At 43.9% G+C, this 19865-nt stretch overlaps 1 protein-coding gene across 2 annotated transcripts; it reads right to left on the reverse strand.

Annotated features, from left to right (window-relative positions):
* Positions 1-1111: 1111 nt before the first annotated feature.
* Msmo1 (methylsterol monooxygenase 1) lies at positions 1112-18076 on the reverse strand. Of its 2 annotated transcripts, none has more exons than XM_052752357.1 (6): positions 17946-18076; positions 12275-12559; positions 7465-7613; positions 6499-6625; positions 3837-3991; positions 1112-2200 (listed from the first exon to the last, which is right to left on the reverse strand). In XM_052752357.1, exons 2-6 carry the CDS (start codon positions 12527-12529, stop codon positions 2005-2007), a joined length of 882 nt encoding a protein of 293 aa, XP_052608317.1. In that variant the 5' UTR covers positions 12530-12559; positions 17946-18076; the 3' UTR covers positions 1112-2004. The 2 variants fall into 2 exon arrangements, with proteins under 2 accessions (XP_052608317.1, XP_052608320.1); XM_052752360.1 differs by lacking the exon at positions 17946-18076 and adding an exon at positions 15037-15299.
* Positions 18077-19865: the final 1789 nt, after the last annotated feature.

Here is a 19865-nt window from a genome sequence, read left to right on the forward strand (position 1 = left end):
TTAATGGCAGGAACCTAGATGTGAGAACCTTGGAGCAATGTTGCTTGCTGCCTCTCTGTGGCTAGTTTAGCAGCTCTCTATACCCACTTTCCTAAGGATGGTGCTGGCCATAGAAGACTGGAAACCCCCCCCCCCATCAGTCATCAATCAAGGCAATCCTTCATAAACATAGCTGCAGGCCAATCTGATCCAGGCAATCCCTCAGTTGTGACTCCCTCAGAAGACTCTAGGCTGTGTCAGATTGACAAGGAGGCCAACTAGAACAGTGCATGTGCTTATGTGTATGGGTTCCCTTGGAGACCAAAAAATGGGGGGGGGGGGAAATTCAGGACATGGGAAGTGCTTGCTTAATATTAGTTCATATTGAGTAGGTTGGTGGCACAGCTGTCTAGTATATTGGACAAGTCCCTAGGTTTGACTCCCCAGCATTGAGAAGAGAAAAAATGTGAATGACTTTGGCATGCACCAAGTTATTTAAGCATGTTTACTACCATTTCTAGCGCTAGAAGAGGCTTTCCTCCCAAACAGTTTTGTACATTCCACGGGCATGAAAGTGAACGCTGAAGACTAAAAAGAGAATTTGCAGGTAGTCTCATAACCACACAGCACAGCACCACTTCATGCTGTATCCCGAACGGCTGCAAAGACGAATTTACACACACACAAGCACGCACGTGGGAGCACACGGAAGGCAGATAGGGAACAAAACTTAGAAACAAACCTGGCCGAGCACAGTGTGGTGGTTCATGTCTATATTCCAGCAGCTGGGAGGCTGAGGCCGGAAGATTGCTGGTGAGGTCATCCTGGGCCACACAGTAAGAAACCTTCGAAGACATGGCTAGCCAGTCATGGCCAGTTATCCCTGTAATCTCAGAACCTGGAAAGCTGAACAGGATGACAAATGCAATGTCAGCCTAAGATGGACAGATCCTGTATGAAAGGAAGAACTAAGGACTGGGACGTAGTCAGCAGTCTTTGCCTGGAGGGTATCTCCTTCCATCTGGGTGGAAAGCCGTCCAAGGCCAGCATGCTGCCCCAACACCTTCACTGTGGCAGTGGAATTCCCACTGTCGACCAGCCACCAAGGACACACTGCAACCACCAGCAAAGCTTAGCAAGTAAAAAATGGAATCATTCCTTTATTGTAAAGCTTCCTTTAATGATTTCTGTGCTTTTCCTTATAAGAATAAAACATGACAGCTAATCTTCACAACTGAAAACCAGAGACTTAGACAAAAATCACATTTATTTCAACAGCTCTGGGTGCCAGTCGAGAAGTCAATTCACAAAGCTCACGACGCGACTTCAATGAACACTTGACACATGAAAACAAGGGTCGACAGCGGAAATGAGCTCTCAGTTTAAAAAACACCTCAAGTAATTTGAAAATCTTTTAGACTATAATATTCTATATACATCACGTAGGAAATGAGTCAATTTACAAGATAAAGTTACTACAATCAAATAATCCTTCACAGAAAGAATAGTCCTAAATTGGTCAGCCCCAGACCAGAATGGGGTTTCAGTCACTCGCTCTGTCAGCTGATAGATTCAATTCACAATATTTTCATTTGGGTAAATTCTAAAAAACACTATGTCTAAAGTCAACTAGAAGGCCATCATCACTGTTGAGAAAATTTTTGAACTGACCAGCGTATGTAAAAGGCTTAAAAGGCAATGTCAACTTCAGCCGCGGGTGGCATGAAGTGATAAGTTGCACATTAATACTTCCCCCAACACCTGAAACCTTTTGATGCGGTTAAGCAATATGGCCTTTAAAACCTCATGAAAACTGTACTTAAATATATATATTTATTTATTCCCACATATACAGAACTTGAATGTAAAGTAGAAAAGTTCCCATCTGGAAGATAATTAAAGGGCGTTAATGTTCTTTTTATCACTTAGCAGCCAAGTCTCGTGCTTATTTCTGCTCCCCAGAAGCAATGTTAGTTACTAGCTCCAGTTGAGGAAACATATCTCCAAGAGGTGTATGAGGGGAATTCACTCAGTCTTTTTCCCAAGCTTCTTCATCTTTTCATTATAGGCATGATACTGGGCGTCTGTTCCAAAGAGTCTATCCCACCATGTGAAGGTGGATGCGTAATTCCCAATGAAGTTCATGTGGTGGAAATCGTGGTGCCGAGAACCCGTATAAAAGGGGATGAAGTTCAACGGGTTGATAGGAATGTAATAACCACTGAAAAGAAAACGATACAGGTTATTCATGAGACACATCACGAGCACTCACATGTTCGTTAGCAAGCAGCATTCCGCTTTACCCAAATCACTTCGTTTCTCTCTCACATGTTTACAAGACAAAAATTTGGCAGTGTGTGGTGGTAGACACCATAGCCCCAGCTCATGAGAGGCTGAGTAGAAGGACTGTCAGTACATGGGCAGCCTGGGCTACAGAGTGAGTTTCAGGTCAGCCTGGGCTCTGAGGCCCTAGCTGGAAAAACAATAACAACAAACCTTACAGGAAAAGGTACATGTTGGGAGATTTTGAAAACCTTAAAAGACACGTGGAAATCTGATACCAAGAAATGAAAGGAAGGACCACAGTAATAAAGCAGTCACACATTTTCAAGAAACACTTTTTTCTCTTTAGAGGAGCCTGCCCACCACAATCTAGAAAAGGTGTAAACCACGTTCATAATGCTACCTATGTTTTTGAGGAAAAGCTATGTGAAATCAGCCTCAAGTATCTACAAAGTTTAAATACCACTGTGTTGTTTTAGTTGGGGAACAAATGACTTCAAAAAGAGTCTTGTTGGGTCTACTCTCTTTAGTTTGATATCTGAGATTGGACAAAACTCCTTATCACGTCTCCAGTCTGTGGAGAGGGGGCACCTGAAACACGTCCATATCTCATCGGCTTCCTTAAGTAACTGCTTTCGCCCGAGCCACCTAGAACCAGCAATAACCTTACAGCAGAGGCTACTGGTTCCAACACCCTCTGGGGAGTGAGGTTCACCATAGCAGGTTAACTGCTGGCCCTGAGCTTTGCTTGATAAGACGCATGCTGTCATTTAATAAATGGTAACAGATCAGTCTATTACAAAAACATCCATTATTTGTACTTCTATTCAATGATTATGATTCTCTCTTTTAAAATAACATGAGAGGGCCGGGCGGTGGTGGCTCACACCTTTAATCCCAGCACTCGGGAGGCAGAGCCAGGCGGATCTCTGTGAGTTCTGGGCCAGCCTACTCTACAAAGCGAGATCCAGGACAGGCACCAAAACTATATGGAGAAACCCTGTCTCGAAAAACCAAAAAAAAAAAAAAAACCCTGAGAGATAGTTAGTAGTTAAGGTGCGTGTCACGTAAGCATGAGGACTGGAGTTCAGATCCCTAGAAACCCACATAAAAGCTGGGTGGCCTGCCTGCAATCTAAGCCCAAAGAGCTAGGGATGGGATACATTCACAGAGGCAAGCTCACCAGCAACACTGGGGAGTTCTGACTGAGAAACTCTGCCGCGGAACAGTGATCATGTTCACACATATCCACACACACAGAAAAAACATGCACTCACACCGGGGGGGGGGTGGCGGCGGCGGCGCACGCCTTTAATCCCAGCACTCGGGAGGCAGAGGCTGGTGGATCTCTGTGAGTTCGAGGCCAGCCTGGGCTACCAAGTGAGTTCCAGGACAGGCTCCAAAGCTACACAGAGAAACCCTGTCTCGAAAAACCAAAAAAAAAATGCACTCACATACAAAAGCAATCATGTTTAGATATACCTCCACACACATAAAATCATGCATTCACACACACAAGCACACCAACACACATAAAAATGGTGTCTTCTACCGGAACAGAAAGCATTACTCACCTATGGACATCGATAGTTTCCAGCAAACGTACTGTCACCCATGCCCAAAGGAGAATTACGTGATCACACAAAAGCACAATTCCAATGAAAAATCCAGTCCCGAGGATTATGGTTTCTAAAGGATGTGCATATTCTGCTTCAATTCCAAATGGAGCCTAAATCAAACAGAGTAAGAATTCCTTAATATATTGTGATGGTTAATTTTGTGTCAACTTGCTATGATATGGTTAATGTCTGAACCAGCAGATTTTATTTTTCATGAAGGTGGGTTCCATCCCGATAGTGAGAGGCCTTCCGAGCAAGGATGAGGCTTCCCAAGGAAGAAGGGAGTCACATGACAATCACAGACACCATACCTCACTTCCTGGTTGGTTGCTCTGCAAAATTTGGGCCCCAGACAGCAAAATCATTTTCTTCTTTTTTGAGGCAGGGTCTATGTAGCTGAAGTTGGCCTTGAACTCATAACGCCCCTGCCTCTGCCTAAGTGTTGGGATTATAGGAATATACCACCAGATTTTAAATAAACCTATGTGCATAGTAGCTTCGTGTTTATTCTTTCTCTGGAGAGTTACTGCAGAATATTTGTTTATACTATGTGGAGATGTGTCATTGTGATTAGTTTAATAAAGAGGCGAATGGCCAATAGGTAGGCAGGAGAGATTGGTGGGATTTGTGGGGAAAGGGAAGAGGAGAAAGAATCTAGGCACGAGAATTACACCAGTGAGAAGACCGAAGAGTCAGACATATAGGATAAAAGAAAGGTAAAAAGTCACATGGTAAAATGTAGATTAATAGAAGCAAGTTAATTTAAATTGTAAGAGCTAGTGGAACAAGCCTAAGCTAAGGTTGAGCTTTCAAATTTAATAAGAAGTCTCCGTGTCATTATTTGTGAGCTGGAGGTCCCAAAATCTGACTACAGAGAACCTAATGTATTCAGTTTATACATACAGTTTTATAAATTATATTGTTTGTATAAGTAGTGATGGTGATCTAGCTGTACATATACAAATAATAACAATAGTTCTCAGTAAATTTCCTATCAATCAAAAGGTCTAGGGATATGAATTTCTTAGTATTCATCTTTTCTCTAACTTCAACTCTAATTAAACATTGATTTACCTATTTGTGTGTGTGTGTGTGTGTGTGTGTGTGTGTGTGTGCTCATATGCATGTCCACTGAGCTCAGAGGACAACCCTCAGGAGTCAGTTCTCTCCTACTACCTTGCAGGATCCAGGGATCAAACTCAAGTCACTAGGCCTTTAACTCTTAATTTCTAGTTTATGAATCTGTAGTTACTTTATCAACAAAGGAATGCTTATACATGCACACTGAGTACTCAAATCTTAATCATGGTTTTGTTTTCTGAAGTTACGTTTACCCTACATTTACCTAAATTAACTACTATCCTAAATATTAACTCAAGAAACAATGTTTTAAATTGTGTACTGCTCTGAGTAATGCAGTATCAGTCTCAGTCCTCTCAATGAGATTCACTCTTTTGTCCTGAATATATTCTCTGTCTAGTAGTTACATTTAGATGTCTTAGTTACCAGTATGGTATCTTATCCATATTTTCGGGTATCCACTGAGACCTACAGAAAAGCAGGTCTGATTTAAAAATAATCTGTTCTGAAAATGTACTTCAACTGACTAATTGCTTTAGTTTAAGTAGTCAACACTTACTGTTTATGCATCTCATTTAAATGACCCTTCATTACTATAGCCCGTACCAATCTGCCAGCTGTCAGGATGTCACCAGTAGGGTGAGGATCTCAACCATTAGGTCTCATAGTCTTTAAAGTATCAATCATAGTGAACTATAAATTTTAAAAAAGTATATATATATACATTTATATATATAAAAGACATATGTGTGTGTGTGTGTGTCTTTAATTACATGTACGTGTGCATGTGGACATGATTGCAGGTGCCATGATTATGAGTGGCCTAATATGGGTGCTGGGAATTGAGCTCAGGTCTTCTACAAGAGTAGGATGTGCTCTTAACCACTGGGCCATCTCTCCAGTTCCTACCCTGAAAATCTGACACTGAAGAAAACTTTTAGGCCTGGTTCTGTATAGATGTGTACATCATATTCTTCAATATCATGCCAATAGAAAAGGAAATAAAAGGCCCAAGAGATGGCTCAGTGAGTAAATGTGCTCACTATGCCAGCCTCTGGAGTTGATTTTGATCCTAGGACCCATAGTATGTCCAAAGGTAGAAGAGAGAGAAGGCTGGAGAGATGGGTTGGGGGTTAAAAGCACTTGCTGCTCTTACAAGGACACAGATCCAGTTCCCACACTCACACTGGGTAGCTCCAATTACCTGCAACTCCAGTTCCAAGAGATCCAACACCCTTTTCTGGCTCTGAGGGCATCTGTACACAGAAGGTGAACTGAACACCCATACGCTCAGGCACACACAGACACACATAAAAAAATTTTTTTAAGGTAGGAGAGAGTTGACGCCACAAAGTTGTCCCGACCCTACACGAGTCCTACCTGCCATATCATGTGTGTGCATGCACACACACATATAATAAAGTTATTTTTAAAAAGGACATGTGATAAAATACCACCAATAGCTTCTAAAGATGCCTAAACAACAACCCAGGTTTTTCCACCTCAGTAGAAAAGCTGAAGTGTGGTCCTAACATACCTGAAACTCATGGTGGACTTTATGAATGTATTTATAAATCCTCTTGTGATGGAGGAGCCTATGCAGGAAATAGTGCCAGGTATCCTCAATGACAGCACAGCCCAAACACCTTGCCAAAATCATATACCTGTGAGAGGCAAACAGTAATGAATACAGAGCAACAGTGACTTCGGATGAGCGGTCAGACATTACATAAACCAAATACCCAGTCATCAGCTTGACCTAACAACAAATTCGCCAAAGTGCAAGACAGCTGAGCTGGGTGTGGGTGGCCACACTTCTAATCCCAGCACTTGGGAGGTAAAGGCAGGCAGATCTCTGAGTTTGAGGTCAGCCTGGTCTACAGAGGGAGCACCAAGCCAGCCAGGGCTACACAGTGAGACCTGTGTAGAAGCAAACAATACTGGTAGGTAAGGCCCCATGTTACAATCTGAGAGGGGGGAGGGGCAAAGAGTTTGACCCTATTTCCGTAATATTTTATGTTGCCGAAGACCTGGGTACAAAATTTGTTAAGAAACCAAAGCCTAAAGTTAACAGTAAAACAACTGCTTTTTCTACCACAGAAATACTTAATTTAAATAAAATGATGAAAAATAATCTGTATGCAAGTGTGCTCAGGCCCCTGAGGCAGGCTATGGACTAGCTATGTAGCCCAGGAAGACTCTGGAACTTCAGGCCACCCCCCTCCCCTCCTGATGCTGGGACCACAGGTGTGTGCCACCACATCCTGTTCAAAGGTTCAATTCAAAAAGTGGACTTTCAATCTGTAGTTGGTTGGCTACAAGGACGTAGAACCCAGAGGCAAGGAGTGACTGTGGACTTAGGTTCTGATACATGTATGTCCAGTTACATCAGGACATAATCAATTTCGGAGTATTAACCAACTGAAGAAAATACACATTAAGCAAAATTTAATTGAAAAACAAACCATGAATGAATATAAACATCAAATTATCATTGACATACCATCTTGGCATTCTTTCCCAATCATAAGGAATACTGAAAAACTCTGTAAAATAATAAGTTCCACAAATCATAGGCAGCTGGATACAAAAATGATTAAAGAGAAGTCCTTTCAAACACTTCCACTGGCCTTCCAAGCTTTCTGGTTTATCCTATGGAGAGAAAAAAAAAAATCACAATACTTAAAACTAGCTTGTTATCAGTAGTTCAGCTGAACAAGTAGAAATAAATTCTTATAATTTCTCCGATGTGTATAATCCCTTAGTGGCAAGGGATCTTGACAACTACTATAATTACTTTCAACAGGTTTTAAAAAAATGTTAATAGACAAATATGACCTAAAACTAACCTAAGAAGCACCAGGAGATGAGTAACTAAGTATCCAGGCTTTGCCACTTCCTTTCCAGAGAAGTCAATCATGCTACATTGAGTGTCCCACCCGAAGCCTGCACAAGCAGCAGCTGACAGCTCTATCAAAATACCCAGGTATTCAGTGGTATTCATAAGGAAATAAGGACCTTCTGTATGCACACAATGAGAGCTATGAGTTGTTCTTAAGACCTCAGGACCTCTGGACATGTGTGCTTTGGTGAGTACATGTGCATACACAAAATACAAACAATAAAATATATATGAACAAAACAAAAAAACGAATCCTTAGTCTAAGACTCAACCTATAGACTTATATTAGAATGTTGAACTAACCAGCTAATCAGCTGTGTGCTCACAAGGAAATCAGTTTTCTCAGCAACAAAGCAAGTGGACTTACACACAGTAATTTAGACTGTCTTTTTATTTCTACTGTAAGGATTCATTGACTCAACTCCAAACCTCTTGTCTCTGACCAGAGAATAACCTGAACGTTCAGGCTTATTTGAGATGGTACCTCTAGCTCCTGGCTAGACTCTGGTTCTCAAGGAGCTTTAAGAAAAACACAAAGTTTAGCAGGTAAAATGAGAAGAGTAGAAAATGCTGCCTAGCATGTGTGAGGCCCTGGGCTTCCTTAACACCGACCCCTGCCCCAAGTGTGTGTGTGTGTGTGTGTGTGTGAAAGAGAATAATCAACTACTATTATAGGAAATAAAACCACAGGCTGTGTTGTTTATATGGTATGTGCAAGCTGGCTAAGCGGACATTTAAATGCATGCCTAGTACAATACCAAAGCTTACCACCTTTTGCTTAATATGCACATCTGTACCCTAGTACCAAGGGATACCCCACTGGGGCCATGGACTCTCTGATGTTTCAGTTAGATCTCTCTTTGAGGAAACTTATCGAAATGTGATTTTTTTTTTAAAGAAACAATCCCTACAGACTCTGCTTTACGTGTCATGCATGCCAAACATCCTCTAACTAGCACGCACACAGATGAGCTGTCCAGATGCTCAGTTATTCTCTTGAAGGTGGAACGTGCTTACTAGTGGTTAACCTCCACGGCAGTCCCAGTTTTCAGTGGATGGACTTTTACCTGCATATATGTCTGTGTCCCATGTGTGTGCCTGTGCCGCTGTAGGCCACAAGAGGGCGCCAGATCCCCTGGAACTGGAGTCCCAGACCTTTGTGAGCTGCCACATGGGTGCTGAGAACCCAGGTCTTCTGGAAAAGCAGCCAGTGTTCCTAACCACTGATCCATCTTTCCAGCCCCTAGCTCCTTTTTTTTTTTGTTTGGTGGGAGGGAGGTGTGCAATATTTTTTGAGTCATGGTCTCATATGTCTTATGGTGGCCTCAAATTTCCTAAGTAGCAGAGAATAACCTCGAACCTGATCCTCCTGCCTCCATCCAAGTGCTAAGGTTACAGGTGTGAGTCACACCTGTTGAGGATATTCTGGGAGGCCTGCTCTTTTCTGAAGGGAAATGGAGGAGCAGTGGATCTAAGGGAAGAGAAGAGGTGTTGAGTGGGGGTGGAAGGAGGGGAGGTTGCAGTCAGGATGTATTGTATGAGAGAAGAATAAGCAAAGGGGAGGGGCTGGAGAGATGGCTCAGTGGTTAAGAACACTGACTGCTCTTCCAGAAGACCTGGGTTCAATTCCCAGCACCCACATGACAGCTCACAACTGTCTGTAATTCCACTTCCAGGGATCTGACACCCTCACACAGACATACATTCAGGCAAAACACCAATGCATACAAAATAAAATAAGTAAATTAAAAAAAAGAAAAAGGGAAAAAAGTTTTAAAAATGTTCTATGTGTTAAATAATATAATTCTTGAATATTTTATGGTGGACTTTCTAAAGCACTGAGCAAAAGACATGAATTGTTTTGTACGTGTTTCAATCACAGTATGTGCTTTCAGAATTTACAAATAGAATTACCTCCACATTTTTTTTCATCTAATTAATTGTGCTGTGGGGGTGGGAGGCAGAGCCCAGGATCTGTCTGCCTTTCTTCTTTTTGTTTTGCCCTATTTTATACTGTTGTTGTTGTTGTTGTTGTTGTTGTTGATACAAGGTCTCACTATGCAGCCTTGACTGGCCTAGAACTTACTCTGTAGACCAGGCTGGCCTCAAACTCATAGAAATCCACTTGCCTCTCTCTACCCGGCTCTAGGGTCTTGCACAGGCTAGACAAAGGCTCTACTACCGAGCTACAACTCTAGGTTTTATTTTCTTCTCAAGTCCTTTATGCTGTGACTACCTGCAGCCATTCTATCCAGCCTTTCATTAGCTGTAACCAATCAGATTGTGGGTTTTGTTCCTCTTGTGTGTGCTTCTACTGACTTCAAGTCATCGCCCTGTGCACGCTAGGCAAGCCCTCCAACACTGACTATATCCTCAGCCTCACTTAGGCTTTTTCCTTTCACATTTCTTTCCTTCTAAGGCCACCCACACACCCTGGGCTACAAAAGCTCTCCCCTGGACAAGGTACCACCACCTACAACCAAGCAGTCAGCTGTAGAGGGCAGTGGAGGAAGAAAACACGCTTCAGCTTGGTGACCCAATGAATCAGCCTTACTTATAAATGAATCAGTGGATGACACACAGCGGCCAGAATCACCTCTGTGACTCAGAATTTACGACATTTAAACAGAGATGTTTTCCAGCTCAGGCCCTTTCATCAGAAGCACCTTGGACGTGCTCCATCGAACGGAGGCTGAAAGGGGCATTCTATGGGCTACCTCTCTTTTTATCCCTTTCCCTTCTCTCCTCTTGGCTTAGAGTCTACTGGTACCTGATGCCTATGTTAGCTGCAGAGGAACCTGTGGTGAGCCCTTCCTTACAGTGACTCGCTGGGAGAGGCCACAGAGCTCAGAGCCTGACGAGACACAACCTGCAACCCACAAACCAGAGGAACACTCAGCACCTAGTTTCTGCCGCTGTTGAGTGGCCTTGAGTTTAGTTGGTTTAGATTAGTCAATGGTGGCATTGAAAAAAAAACAACTTTGGAGTTGGAGATGGTCCATGTCTATTAACACTCAGGAAATGAAAGTGAGAAGATCCCAAGTTCAAGGCCAGCCTGGGCTATACATGCGATGTTACCTCAAAACAAACAAGAACTAATACTGGCGTACTAAATGTTGACAAGTCCTTTCTGTCTCTATACTTGTCCAAATTTTTCTTAAATCCCATGCTAAGCAGGGCAGTGGTAGTGCATGCCTTTAATCCCAGCACTTGGGAGGCAGAGCCAGGCTGATCTCTGTGAGTTCAAGCCCAGCCTGGTCTACAGAGCAAGATCCAGAACAGGCACCAAAACTACACAGAGAAACCCTGTCTCGAAAAACCAAACCAAACAAACAAACAAACCATGCTAAGCAAATAGTCTACATATCAGTAAGAATTCATTCTGCCACCTTTGTTTAAATCTAAGACGAAGTATTGTGCGTACCCGAGGACCTTGTTATGTGCCCAGTATATCAAATACACCGAAACAAGGCACATGACCTTATTTGGGACCATAAGAAAAGGGCCATACACCTATCATGTATGTATGGGATCTTTCCGTACTGACGTTCAATTAGATTTGCTGAGGCTGTAGGAGTGGGAAGAACTACAGCAAAGTAGCCACAAATAGTTTCTTTTCTTCCTGGATGGGGGGAGGAGGGGCACAGGTGAGGTTTGAAAAAATATGTGTGTGCTGAGGATTAAACCCAGGACCTTGAGCATGTTTAAATACATAAGCTACATCTGCCCGCGAATTTAAAAATTAAAATTTATAAGCCCCAATTAGATAAGCATTACACCTTCCTAAAATTTATTTTCGGAAATTCTTTGAAACACCATCAATAATGATCTACATTGATTTTGTCTAACACACCATCTGCTGGAAGCGTGAGAGTGCTCAGCTCTCTATCTATGTGTAGCATAAATACACAGCGAAACTCATACAACAATGAAAGTAAAAATATCGCCAGGCAGTAATGGCGTGTACCTTTAATCTCAGCACCCGGGAGGCAGAGGCAGGTGGATCTCTGTGAGTTCGAGGGCAGCCCGGGCTACAAAGCGAGTTCCAGAACAGGCTCCAAAGCTACACAGAGAGACCCTGTCTCGAAAAAAGAAAAAACAAAACAAACAAACAAACAAAAACAAAAAAAGAAAGAAAAAAGAAAGTAAAAATACCAAAATGTCTCTCGAAGCAGTTTAATTTGGGCTAGTTGGTAAAATAATAGCCTAGCTTTATTGGGTTGAATTAAACATATTATGAAAATTAATTTCCCTGTTCCCTTACTGCCTTCTTAAGATATTCCACTGGTCATTTAAAGCTATGTAAGTGGCTTCGTTTTATTTCTACTGGACGGTACTGATCCCAAAGCTCAGTGTTCTTCAAAAACATCCAACACCATCAATGATAGTATCACAGACATATCACACTCACCTTTTGAATTTTGTACTTTCTCATGTAAGGGATAAATTGGAATAAAAATCCAGGCAAAGAGAACAAGAAATAGATGGCTTCGTGAACTATGAGGGACCCCCAGGTTGCGATCTGGAACTTTGTATAGTTATCCAGCATGTAGCCCCAAGCATTCTTAAAGGGCTCCTGCAGAGGGTTCTCAGGCAGCAGGGAATCCAGATACTCCACAGCCAGCGACGCTGAGCTGAAGATGTCAACGCTTTTGTTTGTGGCCATTTTCAAATCTCTGTGAGGAGCCTTTTATTTCTGTAGTAAGTAAGCAGAGAAGCGAAACAATGAAATCCTGAAAAACAGCATAAAAATATCTCCTGATATTTTTAAGTGACAATTACTAAACAAGGACTACTTTCTTAGGTTATAAAGATGATTAAAAACGATCATCATCTCCACGTCCTTTCTACAGCAAGATCTAAAAGAACAGTGGGCAAGGAATTCCAAGCTAACTTTTGGCTGTCAGCATAGCTCAGTACCCACTTGCCACGCAGTATCCTGAGTTCGATCCCTGGAACCCAAGTAAAGATGGAAAGAGAGAACAGACTCTACAAAACTATCTTCTGATTTACACACACACACGAAACGAAACTTAAAACCAAAAAGTTTGCCAAAAGTGACTAAAAGTTAAATTCTGACAAGAACAAAATGGCACTGGTAAACAAAGCCAGAGATCAAACGTCAAACCACAAAAAGCATCCCAACACGTGATAAAAGAGACACAGTGTACTTTAGAAAAACCCAGTGGAAAAAACAACAAAGGCCATTGATAGGCAGTTCATACAACAATGAAGCCAAACGGTCCCCCAAGTCCCACAGTGCCTGCTGTACAAGCACAAGTACTGAGTTCAAACTCCCCGCACCCACATGAAAGCTAGGTACAGCGGTGGGCATCTGTACCCCCAGCTCTCAAACGGAGGCACTCCAGGTTCAGTGAGAGAGCCATCTGAAAAAACAACCAAGGCACAGAACAACGGAAGGAAACAGCCCACATTGACCTTTAGCCTCTACATGTGCACTCACAGGCACGCATGCCCCCCCCCCGGCCCCACACACACATACACACAAACCAAGAAACTTCCCTCCTTCAAAGGAGGAACTGTATCCCAAAGAGATACTTTTGCCCAAGCGGCAAACCTTTTAAAGTTCAACAACCCACTGCTCAGAACTGGTAGGCAAAGAGACATTATCCATACTGTTGGCTTGGGACAAATCAGTTTATCATTTGAGGCAAAAAAAAAAAAAAAAAAAAAAAAACCAAAAACTAAAACAAACCAGTATTGACATAATCCGGTCCTTTAATTCAAGGGTAGAAGACAACACACTACGCTAGAAGGACGCATAGCTTCTAACTAGCACCAGATTTAGAAAGAATATGGAAGTCCATAAGCAGGAGATGAGTTAAATAATACAGCTGTTTACAAGAATGAGACAGCCGGGCACGGTGGCTGACACCTGTAACCCCTGTACTTGAACCTGAGGCAGGAGGATTGCCGGGAGTTCAAGGTGAGCCGGAACTACACAGGAAGACATCTTCAAGATGTCTCCAGTAAAACCAAATAAAGTAACGACAATGATGGAAACAACTGCCTGTGTCTCCAGCTCCAAGGCACCAGATTCCCTCTCCAGGACCGTCAGGCACCTGTAGTTACACATAGGATGTTGTTCTCCCCAACAGCCCCCATATACAGGTAATAAAACTGAAAATTAAATTAAATAAAAATCCTATTTTGTATAGGATGACATCTGAAATTTAGTCTTAGCCCCAGAGACAAATTTATAGAATAGCATGTATAGCAAGAGTCAAATATGGCTATGTAAAAGCGAAGTCCCTGGCTTCTTGTGAAAACCACATATTTCCTCTATACACTTCAACTCATGCGTGTGTACACAGTGCACACACACACACACAAAATGTACAGGACAAAACCGTTTCTACAGTGCTGGTCTGTGAGAAGAGATCCAAGGGGGAAAGCAAGGAGGAAAACCTTTCCCTGTTACACTTTCTTTACGGTTTTAGTTTCTTTCCTTTCTTTTTTTTTTTAAGACACGGTTTCTCTGGCTGTCCTGGAACTCACTTTGTAGACTAGGCTGGCCTTGAACTCACAGAGATCCACCTGCCTCTGTCTTCTCAGTGCTGGGATTAAAGACACCACATCCAGCTTAACTTTAATAGTTTTGATTTCTTAGATGAGACTATACTGTACCTATTTAATAAATGTTAGTCTAACTGGTCACCAGTCAAACATGATGAACTTCATTGTTAATCTGACTTACATGAAAAAAAAAATCCCTGCTGTTCTTAATTTATGAATTGATGGCCCATTCCATAAAAACCAAATCAAACAAACAAACAAAAAAAAACCTATGATAGGGCTCAGTTGGTAAAGTGCTTGCCTAGCATGCAAAGTCCTTGGTTCCATTTCTAACATCACATATCCTGGGGATAGTGGTGTATATCCCAATACTCTGCAGGTAGAGGCAGAAGGATCAGAAGCTCAAGGTGATTCTTGGCTACAACACATCAAGTTCAATGCCAGCCAAGGATACATGAGGCACAAACTCAAAAAAAGTATTTTTATAGCACTACCATTTCTAAAATTGACCTCTTGTCCTATTCTATATAAGAGGCAGCAGGGAGCTAAACCACCTTCTTTCAGGCCTTCGAGCTAGTTCACTCTTAGGACTTTCTGCCCCACCCCTTAGCCAATGGCTTGTTCTTGGTCACGTACCTGCTGGCCTCACAGTTTGTCCTCATTCTTTTCAAGTCTTCCTATGTTCTTATCTCACCAAGGACATGTCTCTCCTTTGTCCTTTCTCAGTCCATGTCCTTCACAGACATGAAACCACTTCCTTCATTCAAAGAACATATACGTGGGACTGGAAACTGGAGTCGGCCATTTAGAACACTTGCTGCTCTTACAAAGAACCCAAGTTCAATTCCCAGCACTTGCACTGTGGCTCACAACCATCTGTAGCTCCAGTTCCAGGGAATCTGACACCAAGGGTACCAGGAATCCACAGACATAGATGCAGGCAAAACATTCAATATACATAAAACAAAGAATTTTTAGTTAATAATAATAAAATAAAAACATATTCAAGTCTGCCTTTCTAGAGAAAATCTTCCCTACCCATCATTCCCAAGGCTGCAATGGAAAGATGGTGAGTTTCAGGCCAGCCTGGTTCCCCTGAGACACTGTCTAGGAAAAGAGAGAGGGGAGGGGAAGAGAAGAAGGCAAGAGGGGAGGAGGCAGAAAAGAACCCCTAATCTCTACCATGTCTTAGGCCACTGCTATTCACCCTTCTCATCGGAAAGTCCCAGATAAAAGTGCCACCTTCCTCCACCCACACTGAGCTCTTAGCACTGAGCTACCCACTCATACGAAGATATTGCCAACCATCTACCTCGAAGTTGCAAAACGTTGATTAGCATTCCAATCTCCATTTTTCCTGAGGACATTACCAAATTTGACAATGACCAATGAACACCACTTCCTAGCTGCATGCCCTAGATTTGGGGGATGCTAAAACTGAACCACAATGGTATCATCTGAAAAAATATTCAACAATAATTCTTCTAGTAAACCCAAGGAACGGCACACGTTAAGTGCTGAACCTAAGACCTGGCACACAGCACCTAAAATAGGCTGACAATTATTGAGCACCTTTTGCATATCAGGTACGTGCTGTCATTTTAAGCTAAACCCTGCCATGCCATCATGAAGTGGTGGTACATTTATTATCTTCAGTTTTCAGATGATAAGCTCAGGTTTAGAATTACCATGTAACCTGTCCAAAGTTCCACAGTCGCTGAGTGGAGGAGCCCACACATTCACTAGTGTGTTATTTTACACAGTGCTCACAATTGACATTACAGTAAAAGCCTATAGCTTACCCAGGCTCTACTCACACGACTTCATTTTCTCATTTCCTATTATTTTCTATTCTGATCATTATTCTTAAAAAAAAAAATCACTAAGCCTCCCTGCTGTCAAATCCAATATTCTTTGGAGCTCATTTTATTTGACCAATCCGGATGATGATTTTTCTTTCTTTTTTTTCTTAAAATGAGGGTTTTAGTTCAAGTTGGCCTCCAACTATGCAAATAAGGATGGCCTTGAATTCCTGATCTTCCTGCCTCCACTGCCCACACACCAACAACAATCTTGGAGATCTGACATTCCTCTACTTGACATTTTTCCTTGGCTCATTCATGGAATTCACGCAGATTCCCTCTAACAGATACCTGTGTCTATGATGTGCAGTCACTGTGCTACCCCTGCCCTCCCTCCTGGGCGTCCCAAAGCATCACAAAACGATAGGACCTGTAGGATACAAGCGAAACTACAGACAGCTATGAGGACAGAGAAGCATAGAGTTTCTGGGCAAAAACATGTTCTACATGGAGACCTTGATGTGACATGGAAGGGACCTGATGACAACAGAGTTGTGGTGGGGATAAAGTGCTACAGAAGACGAGAGAGAATCTGGTGCTCTTTGATGTAGCCTCCTGAGCCAGGAAGCCCTGATGGTCCTAACCATTCCACACTATCCTGGCTAATCCTATTGCCTAGTTCAAAAATACGCTGATGTCCATCATCTATAACTCCTCTCCAGATCCAGGTTCTGATTATCCAAAAGGTTGCTGGACATCTACCTCCATTCAAAGATAGTTTGGGTCAAACTTCAAGGCTGCATCCTAGAGTTTATCAGGGGCTTCCTCCCAAGCTCGCTTTAATGCCTAACTTGAGGAACTTCATCTCCAACGAAAGTGTTCTAGTCTCTCCCAACTCAGCCCCCCCCCCCCCCGGATTAAGTCTTCCAACTCCCACACAGTGTCGGGACAGAGTTCAGTTATCCCGAGTTTACGCTCTGCAATGAAGGGAGGAAGATGGGCATGGAGTTGTCCATTGAACAAAAGCATCGGAAGAAGTAATCAAACAGCAGAGAAAGTTTCATTGACGTGAATTTCCTGCCTCCTCACCTTTGAGCAACTGGCTGGCCTGGAAACCCGATCTGAATCAGGTAGACTAGATCCCCAGGGCGGGGGAAAAAATAAAAAGGAAGAAAGAAATGGATTCCTGGGTCCTCTGGTTAACTCAAAGCCTGGCTGACCATCTGAGTCCCCTCCGCTTTGGTTACTGCAGCTGAGAGTAGGCCTAAGACACATGTGGGTCAGGCCCCACCTACCCAAGAGTTAAACCTTCACGGTTCAGGCGGGCAGGACCCCTCATCTAGGCACCCGGGTCTCCCGTGGAACCACACGCGCGGTTCCTGCACCCCACATCCCTCGCTGCCGGCTGTGGCCTCCTACACCAGCTCCTACTCATCGGGTCATGCATCTGAGACACCTTCCCAGAGCCACAAACGCAGAACGCATCTTATCTCCCCCCCCACCCCCGTGGGAATCGCGTCTTGGTGAAAAAAAAAAAAAGTTTTTAAGTCTGAAGTCATCAACGATCCAGACTCCGGATGACTGCAAACTCTTTAAAGGGCCCCGAGTGTGGTTCCGGTTCCATCACTCCCTTGGAGGCTTGCACAGCCGAGCTCCTTCCACCGCGTCCCGACCGGCCCCGGGGGTCCCGATCTCGGCCGCCCTCCACGCGACCCCCGACCCCGGGCTCGCAGTGCTCCTCACCTGGCGTGGCCGCGACGGCCCTGCGACCTCCCCCTTGCACAGTACCCGGGCAGGTGCAGCGGCCTCCTCGCTTTACTTCTCCCGGCTCAGGGGGCGGGGCCCGGAGGGCGCGGTCGGCCCCCTCTCCTGCCATCATTGGTCCGCCCCCGGCTCCCGCCCCGCCCTCTCCGTGCAGCGATTGGTCCGTGCCCGCGGCCCGGCAGCGTGTGACTCGCGTCAACGAACCCTGGCGGCGCCGGCCATTGGCTCCCCGGATGGAGTGAGGATAGTGAGACCCGCGCGGACAGCCAGTCGGCGGCGCCGCAGCGCAGCCGGGGGCGGGGCGCCGCGGCAGCGCGTGACGGCGTGACGGGGCGGGGCAGCCGTGCCCCCCCCCCCCCGGCGTCGCCGTGGCAACCGGGCGGCGGGTCCCCAGGCTGCCTCCCGGGGATGTGGGCCGCGCTGGAGAGCATCTTGTGGCTTCCCGTAGGCTTGCTCCATCCAGAGCCCGGGGGGAAAAAAGCAGTACGGATGTTTTTTTTGAAAAAAAAAAATCCATTTACGTTTTTAGTCTTGCCTTCCAGGGTTTATTCTGGAATTCGATCTTTCTTGAGACAGCACTCATGTACAGCCTGGCCTTTGAACTGGATATGTAGTCTAAGGATAACCTTGAACTCTAATCCTCCTGCCTCTCTGCCTTGCAGCATCTATCTTGCTTCCCGTGTCCTTTAATAAGTGAAGCTTTTTTTTAAAAGTTTTTTTTTTTTTTAATTATTATTACATATAGTGACTCTGTGTGTTCACGGGACAACTCGGGGGGTTGGTTCTCCCTTTCACCATGTGGTTCTGGGGATCAACCTCGGATGGTCATTGAGCCCAGTAACTATCTTTTAATAAATCTCGGTATATGGAACATGGTGCAATGTAGCTTCTGCAATAACCTAGAGGGATAGTTGCCATCAATTTCCATGTTGCAGATGAGGGAACAGAAATTGGAGACATCCAGGGGTGATTCTGCTGAAGCCGTGGTGAGGTAGCTCGGTGGTGGAGTTCACGGTTAGCATTCTAGGGGCCCAGGGTTCCACACACGGAAATCGATTCAAAGTCAAGGGAGTTGTCTGAGTTCTAGGGTGTCAAGACTTGCTCCTGAGCCAGGACGTGAGCTAAGAATGCCCAGGTTTGTGTGCTGCAATTGCTGCGTGGCGGAGCCAGTACCCCAAGACAGAAGAGCTAAGTAAGCCTACAACTCTCGGCTCATTTTACACCATGTCTTCACTTGTGTACGGTGTAAAGAGGATGTGATAGCAGGATGCTAACCTTTTGCTTAAGGAAGATGTCTTTAGGGGTAAAGAAAAAGCCATATCAGTGTGTGTGGTGGTGTGTAGCAGCAGGCTTTCTAAATGTTTTCATATAGGTGCACACTGTGCTAAGAGTTTCCCAAATCATGACATGGAGACTTATTATTAATTGTGAATGTTTGGCCTTATCTTACGCTCGTCCCACTAGCTCTTATAACTTAATTTAAACCTGTTTCTCTTCATCTATGTTTTGCCTCAGGGCTTTTTACCTTTCGTTCTGTATGTCCCACTCCCTGTGTGGCTGGCTGGCCCCGGGCATCTCCTTCTCTATCCCCCTCATTCTCTCTTCTCATTCTCCTTCGAGAATTGGCCATTCAGCTTTTTATTAGAACAGTCAGGTGCCTGAGGCAGGCAAGATGAAACAGCAACACAACTTTAGAAACAAATGCCGCATAAACAAAAGCAACACACTTTGACATAATTAAACAAATACAGCATTAACAAATGTAACACATCTTTGCATAAAGTAATATTCCACAGTAGTGGTGCCAGCCTGTAACCCTAACACTTGGCAAGTAGAAACAGAAAAATCAGAAATTCAAGATCAGCCTTGTTTACATAACACACTCAAGGCCAGTCTGGC

The sequence above is a fragment of the Peromyscus californicus genome, unplaced genomic scaffold (assembly GCF_007827085.1).
Source record: "Peromyscus californicus insignis strain IS unplaced genomic scaffold, ASM782708v3 Scaffold_23__1_contigs__length_62951481, whole genome shotgun sequence".
In the NCBI taxonomy this organism is placed as follows: domain Eukaryota; kingdom Metazoa; phylum Chordata; class Mammalia; order Rodentia; family Cricetidae; genus Peromyscus; species Peromyscus californicus.

Coding starts and splice junctions, on each gene's coding strand:
- Msmo1 (XM_052752357.1), bottom strand. CDS start 12,529: ATGGCCACAAACAAAAGCGTTGACATCTTCAGCTCAGCGTCGCTGGCT. Junction 7,614..12,274: donor GAAAGTACAAAATTCAAAAG/GTGAGTGTGATA, acceptor TTCTCTCCATAG/GATAAACCAGAAAGCTTGGA. Junction 2,201..3,836: donor GAAACTATCGATGTCCATAG/GTGAGTAATGCT, acceptor TTTTCTTTTCAG/TGGTTATTACATTCCTATCA.